This window comes from Salvelinus fontinalis, chromosome 38, assembly GCF_029448725.1.
Source record: "Salvelinus fontinalis isolate EN_2023a chromosome 38, ASM2944872v1, whole genome shotgun sequence".
In the NCBI taxonomy this organism is placed as follows: domain Eukaryota; kingdom Metazoa; phylum Chordata; class Actinopteri; order Salmoniformes; family Salmonidae; genus Salvelinus; species Salvelinus fontinalis.
Window position 1 is genome coordinate 3,711,359 of NC_074702.1, and position 27,969 is coordinate 3,739,327.

Consider the following 27,969-nt stretch of genomic DNA (forward strand, 5'->3'; position numbering starts at 1 on the left):
AACAATAAGCTGGTTCATTTATTTGCCGTAGTTTTATTCAATTCCAATTAATAAGATTGAAATCTTAATCCTGTAATTGTACATGGTTTTAGCAATGATAATAAACGTAATCACAGTAATGAATGTTTATTGTGAGTTTTGCAGTGATGCTTAAACAAGCTATTTTCCTTTTATAAAAAATTTGCCTTTATCAAGAATCTATTCAACAACAAAAAAAGCTGAATTTATTCACCAAGCAAAGATAATCACTCAGTCCAGCTAACAGTAAATCTCTCTTATTGTGCTCAAAATGTGTGTAGGCTGGGTAACTGTAAAGCACTTTGTGGAGACTGCTGATGTAAAAGGGGCTTTATTAAACACATTTGATTGCTTGTTTTCAGAATGAGGTGACCATGCTGAAGAACGAGGTGACCCAACTCAAGCAGCTCCTCCTCACCCATAAAGACTGCCCCATCACCACTCTGCAGAAAGACCCCCAAGGTTACCTCAGTGAGTTGCTTGTTCGCGCGCGCACGCACACACACACACACACACACACACACACACACACACACACACACACACACACACACACACACACACACACACACACACACACACACACACACACACACACACACACACACACACACACACACACACACCACACACGAAACCCCGAAACACACACACTCATCCCTTTGCCTTATCACTAGTATGCAGCTAAACCTGCATAGAGAACCTTCCCAGTTCTCCAGCCATACAGTGTCTGTGTGTATGAGTCATAAGCAGTCCTGAGGTTAGGGTGTTCAGTCCAGGGTGGTGACAATCAAGACATCCTGTCCCACACTCACCGCACTATGAGGACATATGGATCCTGCCATGTGTATCACACAGGGTGTACGGATGCTGGCAGGAGCCACGCTGTTTCATGGATGTGGGGCAGAGAGGCACTAGGATAGCACCTGGCCTGGAAGTCTGGTACTGGTCATCACCACCCCAGAATATGAGGCCTGTTTTTCCATCAGAAGTGGACCGGAGCCCTAGAAATAAACCACAGCTCTTGGTCGCTGCAGAGATTCCACTGAAAAAAAGATGTCACTGACTGCCGACCGGCATCCAAACTCCCATGTCCCGTCCCGCCGGTCCCGATCCCCCTGCTGGTGATTGGACTGTTCCACAGCAGCAGAGTATGACATCAGAACCCCACCCTCTGATATGGATAGGAGTGACATTTCCATGTAATTATGAGAAGGCAGAAGGCCCTCCCTGTGCTGTGAGGCTTCAGCAGACAGGCAGGGGAAAATCAGGCTCACTTCCCCTCGCACTGCCCTGCTCTCAATGGCTCCTTGTTTAGAGGAGTAGACTGGCCTGGACTGACTGACTGGGAGAGACTTGCATTGATAAGCCCAGTCTGTCTGTGTACAGATGTCACTCCTAGTATGTTGTGGAAATGTATCAAGCATGTTTTCAAAGGGATAAAGTTTTTTTTTAAATGCATGTTTATTTGACCCTTTTCATACATAGGACGCAGCTACAGTAACGGGTGGATAATTGATAACCTTTCAGACAATTTACAAAGCGTCTACCTTTCCAGACAGTAGAATTCTGCTCCGGCATAGAATGTTCTATTGTTTCCCTGACAACAATAAACATTGATTGATGGGGCGGCAGGTAGCCTAGTGGTTAGAGCAGGGGTGTCAAAGTCAAATGGACGGAGGGCCAAATAAAAAATTTAGCTACAAGCCGAGGGCCGGACTGTTCGAATGTTCATTGAAAATTTTTTAAATGACGCATATAGTCTAGTGAACCTAATTGAACCTACTGAAAACCTAACAAATATATTCCAATATGATCAGATAAATAAAGCAATATTTTCTTATGGCTCTGTCAGTAATCTTTAATTTTCAACAGACACAAAAGACAAATTTCCTTTATATAAAAATCCCCATAACATGAACATTAAATGAAAGAAACCGGTATTCAAGGCACCATCAGTAGCCTATATTTTCTATTTTAGCAAAAGTGGGCTAAATTTACTTCAAAGAAAAAAACAATAATAGCAATTTTCTATCATCCACTCAACTGAAATATTTTTAAAATATAATTGGATTGAAATACAATAAAATAAAGTGCAAAAATCTATTAATCAAAAACAACACTTTGTTTAAGGAGAAGTAACATGCAGTGAAAACAAATATTAAACTTTAACTTTTAAACTTGAACTGAGTAAAAACTCTAAATATGTGATTGCACAGTAATGTTCACTTGTTTGAGGTTGAGGGTGATACTTGGTGGTGTCCCATCTTTTCCACAAGTTCATCAATGTTCGGGGTAAGGCTCTGAGCTGAGGAAATCCTCAGAATTGAGTGGAGGTGTTCAGCAGTAAGTCGACTTCTGTGTGATGTTTTGTTCAGGTTCATCAAAGAAAACAGTTGTTCACACAGGTATGTGCTGCCAAACATAGACAACGTTTGAGCAGCCTGGATGCGCAGCTGGGGCATTGTGTCGGGGAGGAAACGGGCGAACTCCGCAGCACCCACTGCCGCATATTTTGCCCTCAGTGCATCATTGCATTGGAGGTCAATCAACTCCATTTGGAGGTTTGGTGGTGAGCTTTCCACGTCAACAGCAAATGGGTTACCGAGCAGTTCCAACCTGCTTTTTTGTGCTTCAAAGTCAGCAAATCGGCGTCGAAAGTCAGCGGCAAGCATACCTATTTTATCAGCCAACTGTGCGCTCGGGAACGCACTGGTAGAGAGCTTCTCTTTCATGGTCTGGCAGCTGGGAAAGTGGCTCAAATTTTCTTTCCGCATCTGCGTCTCCCACAGAGTCAGTTTGGTTTTAAATGCCTTCACTGTACTGTACATATCAGAGATGACATGATCCCGACCCTGCAGCTGCAAGTTCATTGCATTCAGATGACTCGTAATGTCACACAGAAAAGCCATTTCACACAGAAACATTTCGTCTCGGAGTTGTGTTGTGTCTTTCCCTTTGCTGTCCAAGAACAGACAAATCTCCTCACGAAGCTCGAAACATCTTTGAAGCACCTTTCCCTGGCTTAGCCATCGCACCTCTGTGTGATAAGGCAAATCACCATGCTCCGTTTCTAACTCCGTCAGAAATGCCTTGAACTGGCGGTGATTCAAACCTTTGGCTCTGATAAAGTTAACTGTGCGCGTGATGATGCTCATTACATGCTCCATTTTCAAGGCTTTACCGCACAACGCTTCCTGGTGTATGATACAATGATAAGCTGTCAGCTCACCTGTCGCGTTTTCCTCTTGCATCTTTTCCCGTATCTTCGCCACCAGTCCGCTCCTGTGTCCACACATCGCAGGTGCTCCGTCGGTTGTCAAACCCACGAGTTTTTCCCAAGGCAGCTCCATCTCATTTACACATCTTGACACCTCTTCATACAAATCATGCCCCGTAGTTGTGCCATGCATAGGACGTAAAGCCAAAAACTCCTCTGTCACGCTTAGGCTGGAGTCCACTCCGCGGATGAAAATTGACAACTGGGCAATGTCAGAAATGTCGGTGCTCTCATCCACGGCCAAGGAATATGCAATGAAATCTTTTCCCTTTTTCACAAGCTGCTCTTTTAGATTGATGGACAACTGGTCTACTCTCTCGGCAATGGTGTTTCTGCTCAGACTCACATTTAAAAAGAGTTGCCTTTTTTCTGGGCAAACTTCGTCACAAACTTTAATCATGCAGTTTTTGATGAAATCCCCCTCTGTAAATGGCCGGGCTGATTTAGCGATCTCTTCTGCCAAAATAAAACTGGCCTTGACAGCAGCCTGGCCTTGTGATTTGGCTTTTTTGAACAGAGCCTGTCGAGATTTGAGGCCTCGTTTTAATTCCTCTGCCTTTTGTAGCCTTTGTTCCATGTCCATATTCTTGTTTTTGTCCGCGTGTTTCGTTTCATAATGTCGTTTTCCAGCTACCTCCGTGAACATATACTCCGACTCCCACCTTGTTTGAAACCCCCGGTTCTCAGTGTCCACCTTCCGTTTTGCCATTTTTGATGGGTATCTGAAAGTTAATTTTACTGTGATGCTGACGACTGCTGTGCCAATAAATATTGAAATGAAGCAGCCTACTGCTCGGTGCGTCACCGTTGCATTGTGGGAAATGTAGTATTGGTGCGTGTAAAAGATCTGCGGGCTGCCGGCTTGCTGCGGTCTGCGGGCCGGTTCTAATAATAAATCAAGATCATCCCAGGGGCCGTAAAAAACCTTCTCGCGGGCCGGATGTGGCCCGCGGGCCTTGACTCTGACATATGTGGGTTAGAGCATTGGACTAGTAACCGAAGGGTTGTAAGATCGAATCCCCGAGCTGACATGGTAAAAAAATCTGTCGTTCTGCCCCTGAACAAGGCAGTCAACCCACTGTTCCTAGACCAGTCAACCCACTGTTCCTAGGCCGTCATTGAAAATAAGAATTTGTTCTTAACTGACTTGCCCAGTTAAATAAAAAAAATTGCTTTTGTTTTTCTGCAGTTTTTTAGGGTACATGTGTTTTCTTTCTACTAAATGTATTTTAGTAATATTTGTCAGTCATTGTATTTAACAAACTTCAAAGTACTTTTCTTAGGAGCGAGTGGTCTGAGCGCAGGCAGATGAAGATCATTTGATTGACAGTTCTGGTTGCCTAGTGATGGATGTTAGCCTGGCTTCAGAAGCAGCAGTTAAATGCCCGTTCAGTGGTGCTTCAAAGTAAAGGTTTCGTGGAGGTTTTAAAAAGCTGCAGTGTAACCTTTCAGACAGACAACAAACATGCTGAAGCCCAGGCGCTTTCAATGCGCCTCATTCCATTTGTCTGAAAGGAGTATATGATAGATGTTTGGTTGGAAAACACAATGTTCAGTGGTTTAAACTGTACATAGAAATATAACGATTCTATTTTTGGTGAAAATGAAGAGGTTGTTAACTGTTGGAGGTTGTTGCACCATGTTTGTTTAGATAAACAGACATCTAGAGAGAGTTGTTCTATTCAGGATTTCATGTTCACTACACACCCATTCACGTTGATACAAACACTGCACTCACACAGACATGACACACATCCCCTCACCCTGCGTGTTGTCCTCCTCCCCTCAGGTCCAGACAGCAGTCCAGCAGGCAGCCCGGCCCCAGCCTGCTCCCAGCAGCAGGTCATCCAGCACAACAACATCACCACCTCCAGCACAGCTGTAGGGGGCAGCACTGTGCACGGCCTGCCCAACCACCGCACAGACATCAACCCCATCCACTAGAGACAAGACAGAGAGAGACTACAGTACCCCCCCAGTCGGTACCCCAAACCCCCAAGCCGTACCCCCCGCCCCCAACCCCTACCTCCAGTCCGTAACCCCAGCCCCCAACTTGTACCCCCAGCCCGTACCCGTACCCGTACCCCCAGCCCCATCCCATCCCTGGTCTAACCCCCCTTCCCTGGCTCTCTGAGGGCTGTCTGTCTGTCAGTACGGGACGGGCGGCATCACACACTGCCTCCATCTCCAGGACCGGGTACAGAGAAACCTCTGGAGGGAAACCTCTGGAGAGAAACCTCTGGAGAGAAACCTCTGGAGAGAAACCTCTGGAGAGAAACCTCTGGAGGGAAACCTCTGGAGAGAAACCTCTGGAGAGAAACCTCTGGAGAGAAACCTCTGGAGGGAAACCTCTGAAGAGAAACCTCTGGAGAGAAACCTCTGGAGGGAAACCTCTGGAAGGAAACCTCTGAAGGGAAACCTCTGAAGGGAAACCTCTGAGCGAAAACTCTGGATGGAAACCTCTGGAGAGAAACCTCTGGAGAGAAACCTCTGAAGAGAAACCTCTGGAGAGAAACCTCTGAAGAGAAACCTCTGAAGAGAAACCTCTGGAGAGAAACCTCTGAAGAGAAACCTCTGAAGAGAAACCTCTGAAGAGAAACGTCTGGAGAGAAACCTCTGGAGAGAAACCTCTGAAGAGAAACCTCTGAAGAGAAACCTCTGGAGAGAAACCTCTGGAGAGAAATCTCTGGAGAGAAACCTCTGGAGAGAAACCTCTGAAGAGAAACCTCTGGAGAGAAACCTCCGAAGAGAAACGTCTGAAGAGAAACCTCTGGAGGGAAACCTCTGGAGAGAAACCTCTGGAGAGAAACCTCTGGAGAGAAACCTCTGGAGAGAAACCTCTGAAGAGAAACCTCTGAAGAGAAACCTCTGAAGAGAAACCTCTGGAGAGAAACCTCTGAAGAGAAACCTGGGAGGCCTGCAGGGCTGCTCTTTCTACAGTAGCTATAGTAGTATTTTTATAGACCTTTTTAACTAATATGTGTTCTCTGGGTTTGTCTTCGTTCTTATTTGTCTTCTATTTTTATCTCATGTTTTTAACTATTTTTTATTTTTTTATTTGTACTTTAGTTAAAAGGGAGTTTTGCAATTCATGCAACATTAACCCGTGTGGTGTTTTTGTGATGTCATACCTCTGTTAGACCGACACCCCCACCGGGTCACTGTAGTGACACAGCAACGGGACATGAGCCTCAAACCGTCACCTCTGTGACCATCCCTAACGTCACCTCTGTGACTATGTCTGCGTCTCAAATGGAACATTTTCCTCTATAAAGGCCACTACTTTTGACCAGAGCCTTATGGGTAAATGCCATTTGGGACGATAATCTTGTATGTGTGCTTGTGACTGATGGCTTGACTAGCAGAGATTGAGTCTGAGTACCTCTGTCAGATAAGTATGTGTCAGATAGTTACTGTGTTGAATAGTGCAATGTTCTGGTTACATGTGTAACATACAGGGTATGTAGTGTCGTATGTAGGTACTTGATCAGATGCTTAGCTAAGAAAGTGTGTGGGATGCTACTGCCTCCATGTTGTTGTTGTTGATGTTGTTTTTAACCAAGTCGAACTGTTGCCATGATATGCTATTACTTGGTTACCCACCGGAATCTGGTGTTTCTATTGAATTATGCTCTTTTTCTAGAAAGGACCATGACTGTTACCCTAGCAACCCTTTGATGCTATTTAGAGGGCGTTACATGTAATGAAAGATTGAACGGTGTTGAGAATATGTTCAAATTGAAGCAATACATCCTAGTATTGTTGTTCTATCAGCCATATTGCCCTGCACTGTGACACCAGCTAGCCGAGGCCGCTCTGGAGGCTGTCCCCTGACCGCTGTCTCCTCCCCTCTCCTGGAGGCTGTCCCCTGTCTCCTCCACTCTCCTGGCGGCTGACCCCTGACCGCTGTCTCCTCCCCTCTCCTGGAGGCTGTCCCCTGTCTCCTCCACTCTCCTGGAGGCTGACCCCTGACCGCTCTCGCCCACACTCTCCTGGAGGCTGACCCCTGTCTCCTCCACTCTCCTGGAGGCTGTCCCCTGACCGCTGTCTCCTCCACTCTCCTGGAGGCTGTCCCCTGACCGCTGTCTCCTCCACTCTCCTGGAGGCTGTCCCCTGACCGCTGTCTCCTCCACTCTCCTGGAGGCTGTCCCCTGACCCCTGTCTCCTCCACTCTCCTGGAGGCTGTCCCCTGACCGCTGTCTCCTCCACTCTCCTGGAGGCTGTCCCCTGACCGCTGTCTCCTCCCCTCTCCTGGAGGCTGACCCCTGACCGCTCTCGCCCCCACTCTCCTGGAGGCTGACCCCTGACCGCTCTCGCCCCCACTCTCCTGGAGGCTGACCCCTGTCTCCTCCACTCTCCTGGAGGCTGACCCCTGACCCCTGTCTCCTCCACTCTCCTGGAGGCTGACCCCTGACCGCTCTCACCCCCACTCTCCTGGAGGCTGTCCCCTGACCGCTCTCGCCCCCACTCTCCTGGAGGCTGACCCCTGTCTCCTCCACTCTCCTGGAGGCTGACCCCTGACCGCTCTCGCCCACACTCTCCTGGAGGCTGACCCCTGTCTCCTCCAATCTCCTGGAGGCTCACCCCTGACCCCTGTCTCCGCAATTCTCCTGGAGGCTGACCCCTGACCCCTCCACTCTCCTGGATGCTGACCCCTGTCTCCATTCTCCTGGAGGCTGACCCCTGACCCCTGTCTCCTCCACTCTTCTGGAGGCTTACCCCTGACTCCTCCACTCTCCTGGAGGCTGACCCCTGACCCGTCTCCTCCACTCTTCTGGAGGCTTACCCCTCTCTCCTGCACTCTCATGGAGACTGACCCCTGACTCCTCCACTCTCCTGGAGGCTGACCCTGTCTCCTCCACTCTCCTGGAGGCTGACCCCTGTCTCCTCCACTCTCCTGGAGGCTGACCCCTGACCCCTCCATTCTCCTGGAGGCTGACTCCTGACCCCTGTCTCCTCCAATCTCCAGGAGGCTGACTCCTGAACCCTGACCCCTCCACTCTCCTGGAGGCTGACTCCTGACCCCTGTCTCCTCCACTCTCCTGGAGGCTGATTCCTGACCGCTGTCTCCTCCACTCTCCTGGAGGCTGACTCCTGACCCCTGTTTCCTCCACTCTCCTGGAGGCTGACTCCTGACCCCTGTCTCCTCCACTCTCCTGGAGGCTGACTCCTGACCCCTGTCTCCTCCACTCTCCTGGAGGCTGACTCCTGACCCCTGTCTCCTCCACTCTCCTGGAGGCTGACTCCTGACCCCTGTCTCCTCCACTCTCCAGGACCAAGTAAAGCTTTAAGAGACATCTCCTTTAGTGTAGTTCTAGTGTTGCTGCAGCCAGGCTTCCAGAATCAGCGGCACATTCCAAATGACCTGAACATTCCAGATATGAGCCTTGCGTTGTCCTCTGTCTGCCTCAATATCTCAGGTGGGGTTGTCATACTGTAGGCGACATATAGAGAGAGATATGAGGCGAGAGAGTTGATTGATTCTATGCTTTTGTAGTCTGACTGTCAGTGTGTGTTTGACAGTTAAAGAATGATTGGCTGAGTTTCTATCCCTTTATAATGAAAAGGTCTTACTACCATCTCTAACGAGGCTCAGCAGTTTTAGCCGAATGCTTTCCAAAACATCACAACGTGCCTGAACTTCTCTGTCTTTTTTTATTACTAAATGGAATGTCAATTGTTTCAAATACCTTTTAATCATCATGAACTTTTCCATTGAGCTATCAAGCCTTTATAAGTCATTGTTTCCCCCAGTATCGGTGAGTGTAGCGTTGATGGACACTGTGTGTCTGCTGTTGGTGTGTTTTTATGCCATTTAGCAGAGGCTTTTATTCAAACCATGTAGTCATGATTGCATTCTTTATGTGTGGATGGTCACGGGAATCAAACCCACTATCCTGTTGTTACAAGTGTCATGCTCTACCAACTGACCTACAGAGGACCAGTGTGTTGTCAGGGAGTTTAGTCTGTCAGGGCAAAACCAGCTGGCTGACTGACCAGGGAGGAAAAAGCTGACCTTCCGTCTAACCTCTGACCTCTCCATTCCAGCTCCAACCCAGCTGTCCCACAGACAGGCTGACATGTCACTGTGTGTGTGTGTGTGTGTGTGTGTGTGTGTGTGTGTGTGTGTGTGTGTGTGTGTGTGTGTGTGTGTGTGTGTGTGTGTGTGTGTGTGTGTGTTTTCCATCAACACATCTTCCAACAGCCCTAACCAGTAGGAAAGCTCAATATTCACTTTAGTTTTGACCACAACTCTGTCATGCTTGCTCAAGTCACCCCTTAGTTAGCACTGATCTAGGATCAGCTTACGCTCCCCATATCCAAACCTAAACCATATCCAAACCTAAACTATTAGTGGAGGGGGATTCTAAACAGACCGTAGCTCAGTGTCTGGGAGAAACTCCACTTTTCCCTGAACATGTTGATACTTTAGCAGGACTAGTAGTACCTATGACTACATCCTTTAGTAGGAGTGAGCCAAGCAGCTCTACAGCCAGGTGAGCTAGAGAGACATCATGTAGCTGTCTATGCACTTTGACCTCTGGGATATCCAGAGGATGGAAAAGCCATATTGAGGTCTCAGTGATGCCCGGTTCAATACACCAGCGAGACTCTGTGTGACTGACTCTTGCTCTGTAGAGAGACTGACTGTTGATCTGTAGCGAGACTGACTGACTAACTGTTGATCTGTAGAGAGACTGACTGATGCTCTGTAGAGAGACTGACTAACTGTTGATCTGTAGAGAGACTGAATGATGCTCTGTAGAGAGACTGACTGACTGTTGATCTGTAGAGAGACTGACTGACGTACTGATGCTCTGTAGAGAGACTGACTAACTGTTGATCTGTAGAGAGACTGAATGATGCTCTGTAGAGAGACTGACTGACTGTTGATCTGTAGAGAGACTGACTGACGTACTGATGCTCTGTAGAGGGACTGTTTCTCTGTAGAGACTGACTGCATGGCAGGGACTGTTTCTCTGTAGAGACTGACTGCATGGCAGTGACTGTTTCTCTGTAGAGACTGACTGCATGCCAGTGACTGTTTCTCTGTAGAGACTGACTGCATGGCAGTGACTGTTTCTCTGTAGAGACTGAGTGACTGTTTCTCTGTAGAGTGACTGCATGGCAGTGACTGTTTCTCTGTAGAGACTGACTGCATGGCAGTGACTGTTTCTCTGTAGAGACTGACGGCATGGCAGTGAATGTTTCTCTGTAGAGACTGACTGCATGGCAGTGACTGTTTCTCTGTAGAGACTGACTGCATGGCAGTGAATGTTTCTCTGTAGAGACTGACTGCATGGCAGTGAATGTTTCTCTGTAGAGACTGACTGCATGGCAGTGACTGTTTCTCTGTAGAGACTGACTGCATGGCAGTGACTGTTTCTCTGTAGAGACTGACTGCATGGCAGTGACTGTTTCTCTGTAGAGACTGACTGCATGGCAGTGACTGTTTCTCTGTAGAGACTGACTGCATGGAAGTGACTGTTTCTCTGTAGAGACTGACTGCATGGCAGTGAATGTTTCCCTGTAGAGACTGACTGCATGGCAGTGACTGTTTCTCTGTGGAGACTGACTGCATGGCAGTGACTGTTTCTCTGTGGAGACTGACTGCATGGCAGTGACTGTTTCTCTGTGGAGACTGACTGCATGGCAGTGACTGTTTCTCTGTAGAGACTGACTGCATGGCAGTGACTGTGCCTAATGGTGGGGCTCCACAGGGTGCTCCTTATAAAGCTTTAAACATGTACCTTTCAGATGTCTGTTGCTACAACACTGTTAAGCTCCAGTTTGGCTCACTGAAAGGTCGCTAACTAAATGAATAAGGTCAACTGGAAACATGCTTTCACTTTTTCTCCAGTGTGTTGCACAAAGGTCTTGTAGAAAGGCTCGGTGGGTTTGAGGTGTGTGTGCACGTGTGTGATAATAACTGATCTTATTATTCTGAAAGGTTGAACATGTATTAAGGGCTTCCTGTATTGCAAACAAATGAAACACCTACAAAGCGCCTTATTTCATCAACTTTGTATTTTCTTTTGAATCTCTAAACGTTGTGGCTTATTACTTTCACCAACTACTTGAGTATTTAACTGTTCTGAAATAAAACATGTTGCATCATGGGGAATATATGGCATTGACCTCAACATATTCAACTGGAATTGTTGTTTGATGTTTTGTTGGAATAACAGCTAATAGTGTGGAGTTTCTAGTTAACAGTGGACAGACAGGTCAAGCATAAGGAAGACAGGTTTGTCCAGCTGTACAGGCAGACATACGAGACAGGTTAGTGAGTTCAGGATGAGTGTCTGTGTGGGTTTCTGGGAGAGAGGTGGAGGAAAATGCCTGCACATTAATACAAGTATAAATGTATCATTTTAAATATAAAACTATAAATATTGTATAGAATGTCATTCATTTTTATAATCTTGACTGTACATGTAATGCAACCACCTTTCTTTTTGAAAGGAGTCTTTGATGTTTTGTACATGTATGTAAATGATGTTTGCGTAGCACTTGTTTGCAGCCTTCTCAATGTATGTTCGTCAAGGTTCATTTCCGCGCTTCGATACGTGTCCACGATTTATTATACTTAATGGATTGATGTATTCCTAACTTTGTACATGTTTGTGTCTCTCATCACAGCATATAGTCTGGTCTGCGTTTTGTTCAGCAGTTGTACAGATGTTACATATCACTGCGGCTACATTACAGTAGGAGAATAAAGCACTTGTTCTGTAACATTACTCAGCTGGCTCAAATGTCTTAAGGTGTACCTTTTGAAGAACAGACAAACCATGTAACCTTAAAATGTACACTGAGTATACACCAGAGGCTGCTGCTGAGGGGAGGACAGCTCATAATGATGTCTGGAACGGAGCAAATGGAATGGCACCAAACACATTCCACCTATTCCGCTCCAGCCGTTACCACGAGGCCTCCTCCCAAATTAAGGTTCCACCAACCTCCTGTGGAATATATACCGAGTACATTAAGAACAGCTTCCTAATATTGTGTCCCCCCCCCCCCCCCCCCCCTTATGCCCTCAGAACAGCCTCAACTCGTCGGGGCATGTACTCAACAAGGTGTCGAAAGCTTTCCATAGGGATGCTGGCCCATGTTTACTCCAATGCTTCCCACAGTTGTGTCAAGTTGGCTGGTGGTCCATTCTTGATGCACACAGGAACAACTAATGAGTGTGAAAAACCAGTTGCAGTTGTTAACACAAACTGGTGCGCCTGGCACCTACTACCATACCCTGTTCAAAGGCACATACAATGTTTTGTCTTGCTCATTCACCCTCTGAACGCCACACACACACAATCCTTGTCTCAGTTGGCTCAAGGCTTAAAAATCCTTCTTTAACCCGTCTCCTCCCCTTCATCTACACTGATGGAAGTGGATTTAACAAGTAACATCAATAAGAGATCATAGCTTTCACCTGGATTCACCTAGTCAGTCTGTGATAGAAAGAGCAGGTGTTCTTAATGTTTTGTCCACTCAGTGTATCTACATATACAGTAGAGCATATGTGCAGGGTCCTGTAAATAGGATGTGTGTGAATATGTGGCGAGGGAAGCATGTCCTGATAGATCTGAGGCCTAAGCAACTCCTTAGTGACCAATAATCCACATGGTCTTCCAATACAAAAGCCCTGACCATTGATTGCTCAGTAAATAGTTTTGTTTAAATGTTCTAAAACCATCAATAAATATGGAGATGTCTAGACTGCTTAATTTAAGTTTAATGAGCTGATAAGTAGCATGATGGTTTGCCTTGGTACGTGACAGAGCAAGGAGTACAGTCATCTCACTGCCAAAACCACCAGATGATCATGCCAGCCTGTTTCTCTGTTACTGGTTAGTACTTTCTAAAACAGTCTGCCATGATTGTCTGTAGAGGTTATTGAGTTCTCGGAGTAGTACCTACTATTACCTAAACAGAGGCATGTATTGCAGCCTATTCATAGTTGAATTGTTCTTTTTTTTTTATTAAACAGGATGGTCGAGTATGACTGAATTATCTGATATATAGAATAAAAAGGTATTGGTCATTATCTGAAGTTGGACAATGGAACTTTTACCAAAGTTGTATAAGAGAATATATTCATTAACTTTGTTGCATTTACAAGGGACAACACCACCAGGCATTTACAGTATTTCAAACACTAGCGCCCTCTGGTGTTCGTCCATTGAACTTGTTTGACAGACCCATGTTAGTTTCATTTATTTTTTATTACAATTCCATTGCATGCCATCTCTTCATTTTAATCATATATTGATAATGTGCAACAAATCATTATTCCCCACAGTCAAAAAAATATTCATTTTGACGGATCCACAGAATAGCAAACATGAGAATTCATTGGCAGTGCATCAGAGTGCAGTCACAATCTGAGGGTTAAAGTAGGATTTAGGAGGTCATTAAACTCTGATGAAGGCACCATAGCTGTCCAAACATCTCTATCCACAACATGTATTATTTTCTAGGTGATAGACCTCTACCATGTATAATTTACTTTCCATGGTTACGAACTTGCTAAAATCAATAGTGTTTGAAATAAACAGTCACTGGGAATCTGGAGACACTCCAAATCAAAGGTGGAGGAACTCAGATCAACTGTGTTCCTGCTCAGTCCCGCCCACTCAAATAAATCCCTGTGTTGAGAGGAATCTGTCAATCATATCAAAGGACCTCTGTGGTTGGTCATACGGTAGTATGTGCCCGCCCCCTCGTATAATCACCTGCATGACAAGGAGACAAACAGACAGGTTTATAGCATGTGAACCAGTTTCCCCATAAGCAGCACTGCGTTCCCACCTGGTCTCCATAAAGTTGATCTGATCTTCCTGGCACAGCGATATTGAATAAGACTCTACTTGCAATAATTGTCACGTGCTTGTTTTTTTCCTACTAAACTTAGTTGAATGCACTGACTAAGGTGTTCTGCATGACAGCTACTGCTAAATTACTCACATTATGTTTAGTTATGCCATGTTAACATTTTCCATTTTAAAGGGTGGCCAAATGCCCTGAATACCCAGTAAAGTCCTGGGCCCAGATTCACAAAACACTTCTTACGCAATAACTTAAGAAAAAAAATAAGAAGTTCATAAGATAATTTGTAAGTGCAATTCCTCAAGAATTCCTTACGATGTAATGATTTTCTTTCAAACTCCTCAAATATCTTATGTACAGTTGAAGTCGGAAGTTTACATACACCTGAGCCAAATGCATTTAAACTCAGTTTTTCACAATTCCTGACATTTAAACCTAGTAAAGATTCCGTCTTAGGATCACAACTTTATTTTAAGAATGTGAAATATCACAATAATAGTAGAGAGAATTATTTATTTCAGCTTTTATTTCTTTCATCACATTCCCAGTGGGTCAGAAGTTTACATACAATCAATTAGTATTTGGTAGCATTGCCTTTAAATTGTTTAACTTGGGTCAAACATTTCAGGAAGCCTTCCACGGTGAATTCTGGCCCATTCCTCCTGACAGAGCTGGTGTAACGGGAGTCAGGTTTGTAGGCCTCCTTGCTCGCACACGATTTTTCAGTTCTGCCCACAAATTTTCTATAGGATTGAGGTCAGGGCTTTGTGATGGCCACTCCAATACCTTGACTTTGTTGTCCTTAAGCCATTTTGCCACAACTTTGGAAGTATGCTTGGGGTCATTGTCCATTTGGAAGACCCATTTGCGACCAAGCTTTAACTTCCTGACTGATGTCTTGAGATGTTGCGTCAATATATCCACATAATTTTCCCTCCTCATGACATTATCTATTTTGTGAAGTGCACCTGTCCCTTCTGAGGCAAAGCACCCCCACAACATGATGCTGCCACCCCCGTGCTTGGGATGGTGTTCTTCGGCTTGTAAGCCTCCCCTTATTCCTCCAAACATATCAATGGTCATTATGGCCAAACAGTTCTATTTTTGTTTCATCAGAACAGAGGACATTTCTCCAAAAAGTACGATCTTTGTCCCCATGTTTATGGCGGTTTTGGAGCAGTGGCTTCTTCCTTGCTGAGCGGCCTTTCAGGTTATTTCGATATAGAACTCGCTTTACTGTGGATATAGATACTTTTGTACCCGTTTCCGCCAGCATCTTCACAAGGTCCTTTGCTGTTGTTCTGGGATTGATTTGCACTTGTCGCACCAAAGTACGTTCATCTCTAGGACACAGAATGCATCTCCTTCCTGAGCGGTATGATGGCTGCGTGGTCCCATGGTGTTTATACTTGCGTACTATTGTTTGTACAGATGAATGTGGTACCTTCAGGCGTTTGGAAATTGCTCCCAAGGATGAACCAGACTTGTGGAGGTCTACAATTTATTTTCTGAGTTCTTGGCTGATTTCTTTTGATTTTCCCATGATGTCAAGCAAAGAGGCACTGAGTTTGAAGGTAGGCCTTGAAATACATCCACAGGTACACCTCCCATTGACTCAAATTATGTCAATTAGCCTAACAGAAGCTTCTAAAGCCATGACTTAATTTTGTGGAATTTTACAAGCTGTTTAAAGGCAGTCAATTTAGTGTATGTAAACTTCTGACCCACTGGAATTGTGATACAGTGAATTACAAGTGAAATAATCTGTCTGTAAACAATTGTTGGAAAAATTACTTGTGTCATGCACAAAGTAGATGTCCTAACCGACTTGCCAAAACTATAGTTTGTTGACAAGAAATTTGTGGAGTGGTTGTAAAACGCGTTTTAATGACTCTAGGTGTATGTAAACTTCCCGACTTCAACTGTGTCTTCTTAAAATGTGTGTTGCTAGGCAACAGATTTAGCTAGCTATCTGGCTAGCAATGACAATCATGTTAGCAAATTTCCAACTGAGATTACTCTTCTAAAACATGTTCTTGGGTTTAAAATAATAAATACTGAAACTTTCAGATGAAGTTTGTGAGTGAATTAAACATGTTCAATTGCTTTCCTGAGCTTTTTCTCTCACTGTCCTGAGATTAAGACAAGGGTTTAGCTTTCTTGGAATTCAAGAACACTTTCAATAATCTAATTTCTTCTTAACTTTTTGCTTAAGGAGAAACATAAGAAATAGTGCAAGAGAATTTCCTCTAACCTTTTTGAGGAATAGCAACTTTACTTAACTTTCTTCTTAATTCTATAGTTAAGGGAAAAAAATGGCAGTTAAGAAGAAATGTCTTAAGAATTGTTTTGTGAATCCGGCCCCTGGACACAGACATGCAGTACTCACCTGGTAGAATTCCCCTACTTGGCGTACATATCCCGCCACCTCTGTGTCCTCTGGCTGGATCTTCCAATGGAAGCGAGAGGCTTTGTTGAACTCATCAGCCCCGGTCCAGTTCACGGTGGGCAGGAACCTCTCGGTCAGGGGGGCCGCCACAATCACATCCAGCTGACCACTATAAATCAACACCTGTGTGTGTGTGTGTGTGTGTGTGTGTGTGTGTACAGAAGAAAAAAACACAGATAAGGCATTTATTCAATGATTACAGTATAGCGGTCCAAACAATAGCTGAGGAGAGGAGTTAGTGACTGACACCGTAGTAAGTGACTGACACCGTAGCTAGTGTCTGTTTTCTCATTCACTCACTCAATGTGTGACTGAGACAGAACTCTGCAGGGGAGTGTGGGAGATAAGAGACTACTCAGACATTCCACAATGATTCAACTTTGGGGAGGGGACATTTATTGCCTAGCTTTTAGATAAACACTTAAACTCTGTTTGTTTAGCTGTGGATGCAGGGTTTTGGTCTCAGGAGTAAAAAGGTAATGACATAGTCAGTGACATCACTAAGGCGGGACTTTGGTTTAATAAAACTACTTGAGAACCTTTTGTTTGATGCAGAACTTACTCAGAAACATGCGTGCTATGTTCCTGTTTGTCAACTTCTGTCTGCGATTACATTAATAAAGGTTTTTGAATGATTTAATTAAAGATAATGTCATAATGCTAATTTCACCAATGAACCAATGATTGACAAGGAAGGACGTAAGGAACGAAACCCTAACACTAGTGACGGATACTGTAGCTCGTGACGGATACTGTAGCTCGTGACGGATACTGTAGCTCGTGACGGATACTGTAGCTCGTGACGGATACTGTAGCTCGTGACGGATACTGTAGCTCGTGACGGATACTGTAGCTCGTGACAGATACTGTAGCTCGTGACGGATACTGTAGCTCGTGACAGATACTGTAGCTCGTGACGGATACTGTAAACCAAAGTTAAACCATGGCTCAGTTGGTAGAGCGCGCCGCCCGCAGAGCAAGGATTGTGGGTTAGATTCCCTGGGCCACCCATACATAGAACGTACGCCCACGTCAGTGTCTCTGGATAAAAGCGTCTGCTAAATGGCATATGTTATATATCTGTGCTGTTAATAGAACCGTAGCATGTCTGAGTGCTGGATGGGCATGGACTCTAGTCTCACCCTGTAGTTGTCCATGAGCGTGGCGAGCCAGGGTTTGATGCTCTTCATGACGTCCTGCAGCAGATGTTTCTCCACCTCTGAGCCGTCGTGGAACGTCAGGTTCCCCACGTGGATGGAGCGCCGCACCTCTGCCAGCGTCACAAACTGGGAGAAATACTCCTGATCTGCAGGCTCCTGTCGCATAGAGAACCATAACATAACATTTGATTATTTAACCTTTATTTAAAAACGGGCATATGTGTGTAAGCCTTGAAAGAAAACACATTTCATTCAGGAAACATACCTTCTCTGGGTAATATAAGTGAACCTTTATTCAAACAGGTAGGTGTCTGTGTAAGCCTTGCTCTGTGTACCTACCTGACACTGCAAGTAATTGAAGTAGTTGGTGCAGCCAGTGGCGTTCTGGAAGAACGAGGGGTACGGCAGAATGTCACCATTCAGCAAGCTGTCAAATACCTGCAGGACAAGAGGACAGTGGAAGAATGTACCAGGAAGTTGGAGGCCTTGAAAGAATGACTGACAGACATTCAGATGTGTGGAGTGGACAACAAAAACACACAGGTTATTGTGTTAGCAGATGCAGTCAGTGTCTTACCTCAAAGGCCTCCACCCATTTCTCCTGCTGGATGAGCTGCACCCCGCTGGCTGTCTGCTGCTCAACATACTGTTTCTGGAGCATGTCGATCAGACCTGTCTGGTACAGGAAGTCTCCATACCCTCCCAACATCTGAGAGAGAGAAGGGGAGAGAGAGCGAAGGGGAGGGAGAGAGAGAGAGAGAGACAGAACAGGTGAGACCAAGGGAAAGAGCAAATGAAGAACAAAAACCTTTTCTTTTTTCATCCTGAAGATATAATAATATATCTTAAATTATATTATTGATATATTTCATATTAAATCAGAAGTGTCAAACAATGCTGAGTAAAGTTGAAATCACGGTGTATTAAAACCCAACCCACCAGCTCTGGGTCACAGAGGCCGTCTCCAATGGCAACTCCCTTGAAGTTGATCTTCACCTTAGCAATGGGGTTATGCTTATGGATGTAGTAACCAATGGCTGGGACATACTTTCCTGCATAGGACTGAGGACAATTCCAATCAATTTTAGTGTCTGCATTCTGATTGCAGAAAGTAATTTAAATTTTATGTTATTATGCATTTATGTGGAAAGATTATTCTTGTTGCTATAGCAGAGACCCTAAAATAACCAGTTAAAGACCTTGTTCAACATCATAAAAGGGAATAAAAAGCAGATGTCTTTGTAGCTAGGATTTGGGGAATTTGCCAACTAGGATGTAGGGAAGTTGTGTAATGTTATGTGTAACACAGATGTGGAGAATAGAACCAAACTCACCTCTCCTGTAGCATAGAAGTCATTGGACTGATACTCAGAGAAGATCTGGAAGAACTGAGTCAATGCACTAGAAGACAAAGACACAAGATGAGAAAAACAATGGGTGCCATGTGACATAACCAAGGTCCTAGATGTATATTGAGCAGAGACCATGGTGCCATAACCAAGGTCCTAGATGTACATTGAGCAGAGACCATGGTGCCATAACCAAGGTCCTAGATGTATATTGAGCAGAGACCATGGTGCCATAACCAAGGTCCTAGATGTATATTGGACATGCGTGCTCCGAAACATGACCCTGCCAAGCCACACTGCTTCTTGCCACACTGCTCCGGAAGCCAGCCGCACCAATGTGTCGGAGGAAACACCGTACAACTGACGCTTTCAAGGAGCGGGACTCTAACAAGAAATCCTGCTATGCCCTGCGACGAACCATCAAACAGGCAAAGTGTCAATACAGGGCTAAGATTGAATCATACTACACCGGCTCTGACACTCGTCTTATGTGGCAGGGCTTGCAAACTATTACAGACTACAAAGGGAAGCACAGGCGCGAGCTGCCCAGTGACACGAGCCTACCAGACGAGCTAAATCACTTCTATGCTCGCTACGAGGCAAGCAACACTGAGGCACGCATGAGAGCATCAGCTGTTCCGGACGACTGTGTGATCACGCTCTCCGTAGCCGACGTGAGTAAGACCTTTAAACATGTCAACATACACAAGGAAGCGGGGCCAGACGGATTACCAGGACGTGTGCTGCGGGCATGTGCTGACCAACTGGCAGGTGTCTTCACTGACATTTTCAACATGTCTCTGATTAAGTCTGTAATACCAACATGATTCAAGCAGACCACCATAGTCCCTGTGCCCAAGAACACAAAGGCAACCTGCCTAAATGACTACAGACCCGTAGCACTCACATCCATAGCCATGAAGTGCTTTGAAAGGTTGGTAATGGCCCACATCAGCACGATTATCCCAGAAACACTAGACCCACTGCAATTTGCATACTGCCCAAACAGATCCACAAATGATGCAATCTCTATTGCACTCCACACTGCCCTTTCCCACCTGGACAAAAGGAACACATGTGAGAATGCTATTCATTGACTACAGCTCAGCGTTCAACACCCTAGTACCCTCAAAGCTCATCACTAAGCTCAGGATCCTGGGACTAAACACCTCCCTCTGCAACTGGATCCTGGACTTCCTGACGGGCCATCCCCAGGTGGTGAGGGTAGATAGCAACACATCTGCCACGCTGATCCTCAACACTGGAGCTCCACAGGGGTGCGTGCTCAGTCCACTCCTGTACTCCCTGTTCACCCACGACTGCATGGCCAGAAACGACTCAAACACCATCATTAAGTTTGCAGACGACACAACAGTGGTAGGCCTGATCACAGACAACGACGAGACAGCCTATAGGGAGGAGGTCAGAGACCTGGCGGTGCCAGAATAACAACCTATCCCTCAACATAACCAAGACTACAGAGATGATTGTGGACTACAGGAAAAGGAGGACAGAGCACGCCCCATTTTCATTGACGGGGCTGTAGTGGACCAGGTTGAGAGCTTCAAGTTCCTTGGCGTCCACATCAACAACAAACTAGAAACAAGAATGGTCCAAACACACCAAGACAGTCGTGAAGAGGGCACGACAAAGCCTATTCCCCCTCAGGAAACTAAAAAGATTAGACATGGGTCCTGAGATCCTCAAAAGGTTCTACAGCTGCAACATCGAGAGCATCCTGACTGGTTGCATCACTGCCTGGTACAGCAATTGCTCGGCCTCTGACCGCAAGGCACTACAGTGGGTAGTGCGTACGTCCCAGTACGTCACTGGGGCTAAGCTGCGTGCTATCCAGGACCTCTACACCAGGCGGTGTCAGAGGAAGGCCCTAAAAATTGTCAAAGACCCCAGCCACCCCAGTCATAGACTGTTCTCTCTACTACCGCATGACAAGCGGTACTACCGGAGGGCCAAGTCTAGGACCAAAAGGCTTATCAACAGCTTTTACCCCAAGCCATAAGACTCCTGAACAGGTAATCTAATGGCATACCCGGACTATTTGCATTGTGTGCCCCCCCCAACCCTCTTTTTACACTGCTGCTACTCTCCGTTTATCATATATGCATAGTCACTTTAACTATACATTCATGTACATACTACCTCAATTGGGCCGACAAACCAGTGCTCCAGCACATTGGCTAACCGGGCTATCTGCATTGTGTCCCGCCACCCGCCAACCCCTCTTTTACGCTACTGCTACTCTCTGTTCATTATATATGCATAGTCACTTTAACCATACCTACATGTACATACTACCTCAATCAGCCTGACTAACCGGTGTCTGTATGTAGCCTCGCTACTTTTATAGCCTCGCTACTTTTATAGCCTGTCTTTTTACTGTTGTTTTATTTCTTTACCTACCTATTGTTCACCTAACACCTTTTTTGCACTATTGGTTAGAGCCTGTAAGTAAGCATTTCACTGTAAGGTCTACACCTGTTGTATTCGGCACACGTGACAAATAAACTTTGATTTGACTGTGTCAGCGCGCTCGGCCCGCCACAGGAGTCGCTTGAGCGCGATGGGAAGAGGACATCCCAGGCGGCCAAATCCTCCCCTAACCCGGACGACGCTGGGCCAAATGTGCATCGCCTCATGGGTCTCCAGGTCACGGCCCGGCTGCAACACAGCCCGGGATCGAACCCAGATCTGTAGTGAGGCCTCAAGCCCTGCAGTGCCTTAGACCGCTGCACCACTCGTAAAGATCTGATGGTGGCCTTTCTAATGCTTAGAGAAGTGTTTTCCATCTCAGGAACCACATCAATATGGAATGATATTATAATCTGTGCATAGTGTAAGGCTGCGTTTACACAGGCAGCTCAATTCTGATCTTTTGCCCATTATTATGGGCAAAAGAGCTGGTCTGATTGGTCAAAAGACCAATTGGTGAAAAAAAGATCAGAATTGAGCTGTCTGTAAATACAGCCTAATGCACCCAGAACCTCAGTGACCAGTCTTACCTGTACAGATCTCTGCCTACATCATCCTGGTTCTGAGCAAAGCCTCGGTCATCATCAGTGAAACTGAACCCTGTTCCTACCTGGACAAGAAAACACACACCTGACATTACAATCACATACTGTACATGCTGCTAGGTAACATTACACATACTGTACATGCTGCTAGGTAACCTGTACATGCTGCTAGGTAACATTGCACATACTGTACATGCTGTTAGGTAACATTACAATCACATACTGTACATGCTGTTAAGTAACATTACATTATAATCACATACTGTACATGCTGTTAGGTAACATTACAATCACATACTGTACATGCTGCTAGGTAACATTACACATACTGTACATGCTGCTAGGTAACCTGTACATGCTGCTAGGTAACATTGCACATACTGTACATGCTGTTAGGTAACATTACAATCACATACTGTACATGCTGTTAAGTAACATTACATTATAATCACATACTGTACATGCTGTTAGGTAACATTACAATCACATACTGTACATGCTGTTAAGTAACATTACATTATAATCACATACTGTACATGCTGTTAGGTAACATTACAATCATATACTGTACATGCTGTTAGGTAACATTACACATACTGTACATGCTGTTAGGTAACATTACAATCACATACTGTACATGCTGCTAGGTAACATTACACATACTGTACATGCTGTTAGGTAACATTACAAACACATACTGTACATGCTGTTAGGTAACATTACATTACAATCACATACTGTACATGCTGTTAGGTAACATTACACATTTTGATGAGAAAACTATCAAAGCAGCATAGAAACCAAATCAAACCTGTCTGATACAGGATGTCCTAAATGGCACCCTATTCCCTATTTAGTACACTTCTTTCGACAAGAGGACCTGGTCAAAAGTAGAGCACTATAAAGGGAAAAGGGTGCCATTTGGATGCAAACAAACTGTGTTCATACTTTCACAGGAAGGAAGAAGAAGCCATACGTACTGGATTGTCGATGTACAGAACAGAGTATCTGGATGTCCAGGGATAGTCTCTGTAGCCCACTGTAAACAGGTGAAATAACATAATACATGACAGGCCCACCACTACAGTAGGAACAGAGATACATAGAGAGAGATGAAGGTCCCACCACTACAGTAGAAACAGAGATACATGGAGAGAGATGAAGGGCCCACCACTACAGTAGGAACATACAGGTGGCTTTCTGATCAAATAGAAATGACAGACAGGGGTCAGTCCAGAGACACGTTACTATACACTAGACAGGGGTCAGTCCAGAGACACGTTACTATACACTAGACAGGGGTCAGTCCAGAGACACGTTACTATACACTAGACAGGGGTCAGTCCAGAGACACGTTACTATACACTAGACAGGGGTCAGTCCAGAGACACGTTACTATACACTAGACAGGGGTCAGTCCAGAGACACGTTACTATACACTAGACAGGGGTCAGTCCAGAGACACGTTACTATACACTAGACAGGGGTCAGTCCAGAGACACGTTACTATACACTAGACAGGGGTCAGTCCAGAGACACGTTACTATACACTAGACAGGGGTCAGTCCAGAGACACGTTACTATACACTAGACAGGGGTCAGTCCAGAGACACGTTACTAGACAGGGGTCAGTCCAGAGACACGTTACTAGACAGGGGTCAGTCCAGAGACACGTTACTAGACAGGGGTCAGTCCAGAGACACGTTACTATACACTAGACAGGGGTCAGTCCAGAGACACGTTACTATACACTAGACAGGGGTCAGTCCAGAGACACGTTACTATACACTAGACAGGGGTCAGTCCAGAGACACGTTACTATACACTAGACAGGGGTCAGTCCAGAGACACGTTACTATACACTAGACAGGGGTCAGTCCAGAGACACGTTACTATACACTAGACAGGGGTCAGTCCAGAGACACGTTACTATACACTAGACAGGGGTCAGTCCAGAGACACGTTACTATACACTAGACAGGGGTCAGTCCAGAGACACGTTACTATACACTAGACAGGGGTCAGTCCAGAGACACGTTACTATACACTAGACAGGGGTCAGTCCAGAGACACGTTACTATACACTAGACAGGGGTCAGTCCAGAGACACGTTACTAGACAGGGGTCAGTCCAGAGACACGTTACTATACACTAGACAGGGGTCAGTCCAGAGACACGTTACTATACACTAGACAGGGGTCAGTCCAGAGACACGTTACTAGACAGGGGTCAGTCCAGAGACACGTTACTATACACTAGACAGGGGTCAGTCCAGAGACACGTCACTATACACTAGACAGGGGTCAGTCCAGAGACACGTTACTATACACTAGACAGGGGTCAGTCCAGAGACACGTTACTATACACTAGACAGGGGTCAGTCCAGAGACACGTTACTATACACTAGACAGGGGTCAGTCCAGAGACACGTTACTATACACTAGACAGGGGTCAGTCCAGAGACACGTTACTATACACTAGACAGGGGTCAGTCCAGAGACACGTTACTATACACTAGACAGGGGTCAGTCCAGAGACACGTTACTATACACTAGACAGGGGTCAGTCCAGAGACATGTGGCTATACACTAGACAGGGGTCAGTCCAGAGACATGTGGCTATGTTGGTACCTGTTAGGTTCTTCAATACAACGTAGGGTCCATGTTCTACAAACAGCCCAAACATAGACGTGCCCCCAGGACCCCCCTGCAGCCACAGCAGGACTGGAGCAGTCTCAGGCATCTCCTGCAGAGAGACAGACAGACAGTCACAAGTTAGTAGTTATCTAACAGTGGATAGTGGAGCTATCTTAGTGAGAGGCCTCCACCCAGAACCCTTCTAATACAACACTGTCACCTTGTGGCTAAGTCGTTGACACACAGTTATGAAGTAAACACGGTTTTATCACTAGGACCTTGGTAATGTAGGTAGCAGAAAGGACTTGTTTTGTACTTACTTTATAGTGGTTAAGCCCATAAGTCTTTTGTTAAGTTTTCTGAAACCAAAACATGTTGAAATGTACAATCCAAATAAAACTTTGGCCTGATTCACACAGTCCGTTATTGGAGCTGATAAAAGGTGATTGCTAGACAAACACGTGCTATTCATTCTTGTCACGAGTGAAACTGAGGAGGACACTGCAGCTGATATGGGTGGCACCCTATTCTCTATGGGGCCCTGGTCAAAAGTAGTGCACTACAAAGGGAACAGGGTGCCATTTGGGACACATTGTAGTGTACCAGAGCAGGGAAGAACCAGAAGTAGAGGTTGCTGTTGTATTTCTTGTTGACGGTGAGGTAGCCGGCATAACTCTTCACATTGGCACCAGGCAGGGGACCTACCAGACTCTGCTTCCGGGCTGAAAGAGAGAACAGGTCATTGCTTTCTAATAACTGTCTCAAACCTAGTTCCATCTGAACACTATGATTAGTCTCCATCAGACTTCTGTGTAATACTGTAACATGCATGATGTTAACATCACAACGTCTAACAACTGTTCTGCACACTGTCATGTCGTGTTTTGTGGCGTGGACCCCTGGAAGAGTAGCTGCTGCATGTGCAACAGCTAATGGGGATCCTAACTGTGTTGATGATGCAAATAACATATAATGCATAACGCAATCTCGTCCATTTTTTGAAAACTTGACAACTGCCATGTACAACATTAGGGATAGTATTAACAGTTGAACAAATGAACAAAATACCAACATATCGTTTCTGAGTCAAGTAAACCAACCTACCCTCTTCGACGTTGCCCTTTTCCAGGTAGGGGGTGAGAAAGAGCGGCTTGCCGGGGTCGGCTCCTCTGGAGAACATGCTGACACGGTGAGATTTCCGGCAGAAGAAACTCGAGCAGCCCCTTGACTGTGTTGCCTCCAGAGAAGCCCACAGGAGAAGGACACACAGCGTCTCCTTCAACATTCTGTCAGGGGTGAGTGGAGTGCAGATACATTTGATAGTTTAGTTACAACACAATTTCATTCTCACACATTTTTGCATTATCAAATGTCCAAATGTCTGCTTTAGCTAGTTTGGGCATGTATTTTTAAAGTACGTTCAATATAAAAAAAAGGCATTAGCTAGCCTAGTCAAATAATCATTGAGAGAACTGCACTGAATAATCCAATGACCAGGCTTTCATACAGCTTTATTTTGCGAACATACCTCAGTATTTGGGCTCGCCTCCTCTGTAGTTCAGAGCAGCCAGCTAATCCGTGTTATTGAAGCGAGATAAATCAGATCATCTGTAGTTTCACGTTGCTGCTCCGCCGTTATTACAAAAATGGATTGGTCACATGATCAACTGGGTGAGTAATCATGTGATTTCATGCTGTCCTGCGCAATCAAATCCGTCATTCAACAGTGCGTTTCTGTTTCCGGTTCTCAACAATCTTCATGTCGAAGAACTTTCGCAACTGCTAAATTCGACACCATTTGTTTACGGTCTATCCAGATGGTTCATGAATGTTACTGTTTTCTTCAGGCATTGTATTTTTAGCTTCTTGGTTTTAGATAAATGGATGTAGGCCTATTCACATGTTTATCTTGGGTGAATTATTTATGTGCACATGGTTAGTCAATTAAGTGAGGCACTAAAATTTTTACCAAATGCAGGCTAGAGCCTACACTCAAATTGATACTTTCCCCTAATCGTGGGAGACATTTTAGTATGCCTAGCTAAATAGATTTTAAATTGTGTGGTCTGAGAAACACACACATGCATGCTATGTGAGGCAGGGGCGCCGTGTGGGGGGGAAGTTAGGACGATTCTAAGGGCCTGTGACTGAAAGGGGCCCTAAAAAATTATTAGAACATAAGGTACATTTTTTCCAAAATTAAATTATTTACATTAAATGGTTCGGTCCTACCCCCAAACCAGGCGCGAACGGTACTTGTTAGCAGTGAATTGCCGGTGGAGCATAATGTCTCAGCTTCCTAAAGAAAAATGTGCCTTCCTAAAACGAAAATAAATTAAAAGACAGGAGAGAGAAAAGAAAGGGCGAGAGTATGTCACCCAATTTTTCACAAAGGAAGTTGGGTGGAGTCCGTGTGTGGTGGAAATTAACCTGTTAGCTTAGTCCATAGTGAAATAGGCTACTTTTGCTCCCATAATATTAGTTACTTAATATTATCTTCACAGAAAATTAGTGTGTGTTTACATTTCACTCCTCTTTTAGCTGACATTTAATCAATGCAGGAAAACTTTTGCCAAGCTATTCATAATAAATGAGTTGTCCCTGCCCCTGGGTCAACAGATGCAGCTTCAGGCTCAGCAGCCGTCTCCCCATCCCCCTGAACCAGCCCTACTCCCAACTGAAGAAGGAGGTGAGCAGCATTGTGTTGAATGACATGTCAGTTGGCATAATTGCAGGTACAGCAATGCATTGAGTATAGGAATATGATTCTCCAGTCAGGAAAAACCTCACTTGACTCAGAGGTAGCCAATGTCAGAGCCTTAAAGGAAGAGATGCAGGCTCTTGGAGATGGATGGGAGCTCCTGTCTGAGGCAACACTGATTGTTACGCAAATGAATGTTGCACCTCAATTTAGCAAGGAACACAGCCACCAGAGGAAAAGGAAGAGATTCCATGATGAGACCTCTGAAGAGAACACAGCCCAGGACAGTGCAGCAACAGTGTTTTGGAACACAGCCGCCAGAGGAAGAGGAAGAGATTCCATGATGAGACCTCTGAAGAGAACACAGCCCAGGACAGTGCAGCAACAGTGTTTTGGAACACAGCCGCCAGAGGAAGAGGAAGAGATTCCATGATGAGACCTCTGAAGAGAACACAGCCCAGGACAGTGCAGCAACAGTGTTTTGGAACACAGCCGCCAGAGGAAG

At 45.3% G+C, this 27,969-nt stretch overlaps 2 protein-coding genes across 3 annotated transcripts in view; one reads left to right on the forward strand and one right to left on the reverse strand.

The window, feature by feature from the left end:
• The window catches only part of creb5b (cAMP responsive element binding protein 5b), a 96,644-nt gene extending 84,602 nt beyond the window's left edge, over positions 1-12,042 (forward strand). For both annotated transcript variants that reach the window (XM_055902958.1, XM_055902959.1), the window contains exons 10-11: positions 381-489; positions 5,088-12,042. In XM_055902958.1, coding sequence (XP_055758933.1) covers positions 381-489; positions 5,088-5,242 — 264 coding nt within the window. In that variant the 3' untranslated portion in view covers positions 5,243-12,042. The remainder of the gene's footprint in view (positions 1-380; positions 490-5,087) is intronic.
• A 1,469-nt stretch (positions 12,043-13,511) lies between these two features.
• On the reverse strand, positions 13,512-26,446 carry cpvl (carboxypeptidase vitellogenic like). Its single transcript, XM_055904823.1, has 13 exons — positions 26,292-26,446; positions 25,868-26,049; positions 25,367-25,485; positions 24,758-24,872; positions 23,108-23,166; positions 22,113-22,192; positions 19,078-19,144; positions 18,683-18,805; positions 18,321-18,452; positions 18,083-18,181; positions 17,726-17,899; positions 16,524-16,706; positions 13,512-14,040 (listed from the first exon to the last, which is right to left on the reverse strand). The coding sequence occupies exons 2-13, from the start codon at positions 26,046-26,048 to the stop codon at positions 13,942-13,944; spliced, it is 1,431 nt and encodes a 476-aa protein (XP_055760798.1). The 5' UTR covers position 26,049; positions 26,292-26,446; the 3' UTR covers positions 13,512-13,941.
• Between the last annotated feature and the right edge of the window lie 1,523 nt (positions 26,447-27,969).

Coding starts and splice junctions, on each gene's coding strand:
- cpvl (XM_055904823.1), bottom strand. CDS start 26,048: ATGTTGAAGGAGACGCTGTGTGTCCTTCTCCTGTGGGCTTCTCTGGAG. Junction 18,453..18,682: donor GCCTCTGTGACCCAGAGCTG/GTGGGTTGGGTT, acceptor TCTCTCTCTCAG/ATGTTGGGAGGGTATGGAGA. Junction 14,041..16,523: donor AAGTAGGGGAATTCTACCAG/GTGAGTACTGCA, acceptor CTTGTCATGCAG/GTGATTATACGAGGGGGCGG.